The following is a 6,085-nucleotide window of genomic DNA, read 5'->3' as shown; positions in this document are numbered from 1 at the left end:
TGTAATGCTTCATCCTCTCAAATAACATGGTTTCCTAGTTTTGCGCAAGTTGAAGGCAAACGGCTTATGGATCTGTCAGTTTGAATGGGAGATATGTTTGATCTCATCACGAAGCAGGAATTTAGCAACCATGGTCACAAACTTGGCATTGCATGATCATAAAATAAAAAGCCTATGGTTTGGTACTGCAATGCATCAAACAGCTTTTCCATCTTTTTAATCTATATCTAAAAAGCCAGAGAATCAACTCCATCCTCCAAACTATAGCGGGTTGAACTTCATAAATCTCTTGTTCTAAGATCTTGAAGAATGTGGAAGATGATGAGCTACCTACATTAACTGCTGCTGCTGTTGTTGAAGACATTTAGGAGCCTGTTCGATTGGTTAATTAGCCCCTCCCCTACTGCAGCTCATGCTCCCCAAACATTTTGAGCTGCCCGAGTCCCTGCAGGATGGTGAGCGAGCAGTTGGAAGAAGTGATGGGTACTAGAGTTTCATGTAGAGAAGAAAGCGTGGAGATAATTTCAAATTTTGGGGCTCTTTGTTTAGCTACCCTGCTTTCCCTTCACTAATATATGTCCCAAGATTACATCGTAGCCACCGATATAGCATTCTATCTTGCATGCATTCAAGCTACATGACACTAAATATAACAGCCGAATTCATAATCCCCAAACAGCCAAAACCAAGCATGAAGTCCAAAACATGACAAAGGTCAAACTAATTGACCTGCACAAACAAAGCATTAACTTCAGCAACATTAAGCTTTAACCAATCACTACATCTGAAATATGAGACGGATGTCATAAGCATAACTTGATGGTTCAGAAGGACATGGTAAGTCTCGTGACATGCCTGAGATCTTGCATCAAAAAGTCCACAAAGTGCAGAGGGGATGAAGAGTTGCCGTGTCAAAAACCACATCAGTCGGAGACGAGGAGCAGCCGAAAGGGAAGTGGTCGAGTTGACCCATGTACTTCAATGAGCAGCAGAAAGAGGGGCGGCTCTGACACGCAGCAATGCGCCAATGCATCAATAGCCCGGCCATCCATCAAGCCCGGCCATCTCTGATGGCCCATCTGATCCAAGGGAGCACGAGCAGCGCCGGAGCACGAGCAGATTTGATTATGTGAAGTGGAAAATTCTGGCTCGACAAACTAGAGTTTATTGTATCAATTAATTAAAATTGTGTTTATGGCACTTTTCCAAGTATCACAATAATCTTTATTTACAGAGGGGCAGAGCACCTTGAAGATATTCCCATCTGGAGTTTATATTATAACTAACGCGTAGAACCTCATTTATTTGCAGTAAGAGGTTACCTCCACAATCCACCCTAATTCCCCCACCAGCAAAAAGCTGAATAAATAAAAATGAAAAATAAAAATGTAATAGAAAGGAGCAATTACAATGGATTACATGATTCCATGGTCTGGCGTTTGTCTCCATGGCTTTATTCAAAACTCGCATGTTACACTAGTTTTATTCCAGAAACTTCACGAGACACCTACTCTTATGAACACATAAAACAGGGCCATATAAGCTTAAAATTGACCGCACACATACAAACCCAAAAAAAGGAAAAAACAACTCTTAAGAAGAGAACCTATACCATTTCTATGAATTCACCAAGTTGTCAATGCACTGACATATAAGAAGACAAGCAGAAACATCAGCACCTTCCTCATCTGTCGCAACTAATTTCTAAGTTTGATGTAGTGAAATGACCGAAATGCAACAGTTTGGAGCAGCTATGCAGACAGCCCTGTGCTTTGGTTAAATTCAGAAAAGGGGAAACTCTACTGTTCCCTCGCCGGCAGTTAATGTCACCATGCTCATGCCCGACATAGACATTGTAGAGGAACCAGGAGCTCCAGGCTTGTACTTTGTACGCATCGACCAACTTTTGAGGGAGCTCATTCGGTGAGCGAGCACTTTCGGAATGAATGGTGGGTAGTTGTTGTCATCATTGTTGTGATCATCATCACCATCGTCATTGTCATCACTGTTGTGATCATCACCACCATCATCATTGTCAACGTCGCCATGGTTTTTATCATCATCATTGTCATTGCCGTACTCGCAGTTTTGAAGTTCCAAATGCTTCAGATTTGGAAATGCACCACTCTGGAAGGAAGATAGAAGCAGCTCATCATCTACATCCATCTCCAGTTCTCTAACAGAAGGAAAAGCCGAGGGCAGTGCTCTCAGCTTTGGGCATTCAACTATGCACAGCTTAGAGAGACGGGGAAGGAATTCTCCACCTCCTACTGCAGGCCATTCCTCCAAGTCTGACATGAGCTCCAGTGCCAACTCCTCCAATGCGGGGAATGCTGCTTCACCACCATAGAACTCTAAGCCTAAACACCTGACAGCAGGAAGCATCAGTCGGAGAACCTTAAGATCTGATAGCTGCCCGAGTGCTGGAAGGCACGTCACAGCAGGGATCCTGATCAATTTGAGGACCCTAAGGCTGTGTAGCTGCTCCAATGCTGAAAGATGCTCACATATAACACAGGATGTCAGAGACAGCTCGGCCAAATATGGAAGTGAAGACTCCATCAGCCACCATGGAAGTGTCTTGCCTACATATCCTTCGATCTCCAATACCTTCAGATTTTCATGTGGCTGGAGATCTCTGAGCATATCCTCTGCCAAGTCAGCATCAGCATCCCAGACAAATAACTTCATGCTTTCCCCCTCGTTCTCAGTCTCATCAGATGGTTGCCCTGGTTTCACATAAGCATTCAAATCCCATGACAATCTTAGTGAATGAAGGCTTGGTTTCTCCTTCAAGTTGGCTTTTCTGGCCTCTATAGCTTCACTTGCATTCTCAAGTCCTCTAATATCCAATTCACCTACAAGGCTTAGGCGACCAAGCTCACTAAGTCTGCAACTGTTCTTCCCATCAAGCACAAACATGGGCAATGTCCTCAGTTGACTCAACTGTCCTATCCCTGGAGGCATGCAGGCCAGTTCAAAACAATGATATATGTCTAGATGTATGAGGCTTCTCATGTTCTTCATGTTCCCTGGAAGCCTATGCAGGAAGTAACAATATCTGAGGCTCAGTGAATGCAGATTTAAAAGGGAGCTCAGGGATTCAGGCAATGTTCGGATCTGGGAAAACGAGAGGTCCAAGTTCTGCAAACTCCTAACATAACCGATGGAGTTGGGTAAGGAAACAAAGCTTAAGCAATAATAGAGATTCAAACATAAGAGATTCTGGAGGTCACCAACAGTTTCAGGCAGTGTTCGAAGTTGTGTACAACATGACAGGTCCAATATCTGCAGATTCTGGAGATCACCGATACATGGTGGTAGTGTTTCGATGTCAGTTTGTGAGAGGTTCAGGTATCTCAGATGTTCAAGCTTAGTTACTGAAACTGGCATGGCTTTCATGGGACATTGGCTTAGATGTAATGCTCGTAGCAACTTCATTTTGGAGAATATAGCTTGAAGAACATCATCTTCCTTATCCTCTTCCTTCGTCGTGCCCCTGGATGCAACAAAATACAAAGTGCGCAGCCTTTCTGCATCTTTGAGAGGTTCCCATGCGGAATTTATCGGGCCTCTACATACGAGTGATGAATACCGACAACTTTGGGAAATTACGGACTTATTACCAGCATCTGCAACTGAGCATTCATCACCTGCAACAGATCGAGCAAGATCGTGAAGGAGGTCGTGCATCTTAACCTGCCTTACCACACCATCTCTATCTTTCTGACCACTCTGGAAGAGCGATCTCGATAACAATTCATCAACACACTGCAAACCCACATCTTCCAAGTATGTACTTCCATTAGATGATTGCACAAAGCCTTCTGCTATCCATAACTGGGCCAATTCCCTGCTTCTTATTTCTTCACCTCTAGGAAATATTGAACAATATGCAAAGCATTGTTTCAGATGTGATGGCAGGTGATTGTAGCTCAGCATCAAAGCAGGTAAGATTTCATTTTCATCATTTGGTAAGTTCCAAATTTCACTCTCCTTGATGGCCAACCACTGACTCTCTCCTCTCCTAAACCGCATCAAACTTCCTAAAGCCTTTGCTGCTAATGGAACACCTCCACATTTTTTCACAATCTCCTTCCCAATGGCCACCAAATTTGGGGTCTTCTCAGAGCCCCCCAATCCAAATGCCCTCTTTTCAAATAATAGCCAGCAATCACCCTCTGATAGACCTGATAAAAAGTGCGGCGCGACTGTTCCCATGATAGAAGCAACTCGTTCACTACGTGTAGTCACTATAACTTTACTTCCCCTAGCACTACCAATCAACAGAGTTCTCACCCTGTCCCATTTTTCATAATTCTCACTCCAAACATCATCCAACACCAGTAAAAATCTCTTGTCCTCAATCAACTTTCTGAGCTTATGCTGCATCAAATCCATTTCTGTGAGACTAAATTCGCTCCCGCTTACAGTTTCTATGATGGATCTAGTAAGCCTTTTAATATCAAAATCATCGGACACACAAACCCATATCATTTGTTCAAAATGCTCGCGCACCCTCTGATCATTATAGACTAATTGGGCAACGGTCGTCTTACCGAGCCCTCCCAACCCAACAATAGCTATCACGCCAAGATCACTTCCATCAGACATGTCAATCAAGAAATCTGTTATCTTTTCTTTATCTTCCTCTCTGCCATAAACTTGTGATTCATCAATCAAAGAACCAGTCTCTTCTCTGACTGCAGTCTCGGTCCTAATGTTTTCAGCAACTCGCTCTTGTAGATGAAACTTGGTCCTCTCCCCTGCTATTTCTGCTATTCTCTCCCTAATCTTCTTTATCTTACGAGCTATCTTAGACTGAAACAGAAATGAGTTTGGGATTGAAGACAATTGACGCACCTTTTCAGTCATGGGGACTTTGTTCTCTGGTCTTCGTTTCGCAGCTTTGGCCGCAGCCTCATCCAACACATCGTCGACGTCGTAAGCCACATCTTTGAGCTTTCTCAGCCATCCTCTGAGAGCTTTCTCCTTCACCTGCCTTGCCTCGGCATCCTCAAGCACATCATGGATTGTCGATAGGGTACTCTCCAGCTTTTTCAATTCCTTGTCGACACCCATCGACAGCCCAAACTCCTTGAGGATTTTGTTGCCCAGCTTGTCAAACACCAACCTCAGGAGACTGGAAGCGACCACCTCTGCCATTGCTCCTTCGTCCACACCAACAAGGTTGTGATCTTCCTCGATGCTCTTCTACGTGCTTCTGTCGTTCTGATTGCCTGATCAAACTCTAGATTCTGAGCACCATCAGCACATCCATGGAAAGGGGAGGAAGTTGCAGTGAACTTTCTGTGCAATAGGTCCACCGACTTAGTATTATTGAGAGCCTTTCCCAGTCAATCAGTGGGGTCCATGAGCTTGTCCTTCCAACTACTTTAAATGGAATGGCGACTTTTTTTTTTTTTTTCTTCTAAAAGAAAAAGGGGAAGGGGGGAGGAAGGGACAAGCCCCACCCCCGCGTAGCAGCCCCGACCACTGGGCCCCCACTCCGCCAGAAGAATGTTCGATGCGAGTAGACCGAGTCGTGTGTTGGGCACTCCGACCTATTTTACTCATACCCTCCCCACCAGTGGGCCGGCTCAGTTTTATCCAACCCGACCCTCCGTGTGAGTACGTCACACCTGGCACCACCCAGGCTACCAGCCGACCAGTAGCGCTTCCAGACCCCGTGTCCAGGCGTGGAGCATCCGGTCCCCGAATTTAATCGACGCCCGCGCGTTTCGAACCTGGAACCACTTGGTTGGAAGCAAACGCCCCGTTCCAACTGGGCTACCACCTTGGTGGTAATGGAATGGAATGGCGACTTTCGCCAGAGTAAAGAAGAGAATAAACTACAGGAAGGTACTAAACTTGCACTTTGCTAGAAAAAATAAACTAAAAAAATAACAATATCATAAAATTACTCATAAATTGTTTTTCCTTCTTTATATAATTAAATAAAATATTGCTATAATTTATCGAGCAACAATAATTTCTATAATTTATATAAATACTTAATAAGTAAAATAATTAAGTAATCCATAAAGAAAATACACAATTTTTATATGGGAAATTCTTGAAAAAA

The 6,085-nt window shown here is 43.9% G+C and overlaps 1 protein-coding gene across 1 annotated transcript; it reads right to left on the bottom strand.

Annotated features, from left to right (window-relative positions):
* Window positions 1-1,368: 1,368 nt before the first annotated feature.
* LOC103717455 (putative disease resistance protein RGA3) lies at window positions 1,369-5,360 on the bottom strand. The gene has a single exon (XM_089928258.1). The coding sequence runs from the start codon at window positions 5,164-5,166 to the stop codon at window positions 1,783-1,785; it is 3,384 nt and encodes a 1,127-aa protein (XP_089784384.1). The 5' UTR covers window positions 5,167-5,360; the 3' UTR covers window positions 1,369-1,782.
* Between the last annotated feature and the right edge of the window lie 725 nt (window positions 5,361-6,085).

This window comes from Phoenix dactylifera, chromosome 17 (genome assembly GCF_051530095.1).
Source record: "Phoenix dactylifera cultivar Ajwa chromosome 17, Ajwa_hap1_PhDact_Kaust_v1.1, whole genome shotgun sequence".
Classification (NCBI taxonomy): domain Eukaryota; kingdom Viridiplantae; phylum Streptophyta; class Magnoliopsida; order Arecales; family Arecaceae; genus Phoenix; species Phoenix dactylifera.
Note: the sequence above shows the minus strand (reverse complement) of the source record. Positions and strands in the feature narration are given on the sequence as shown.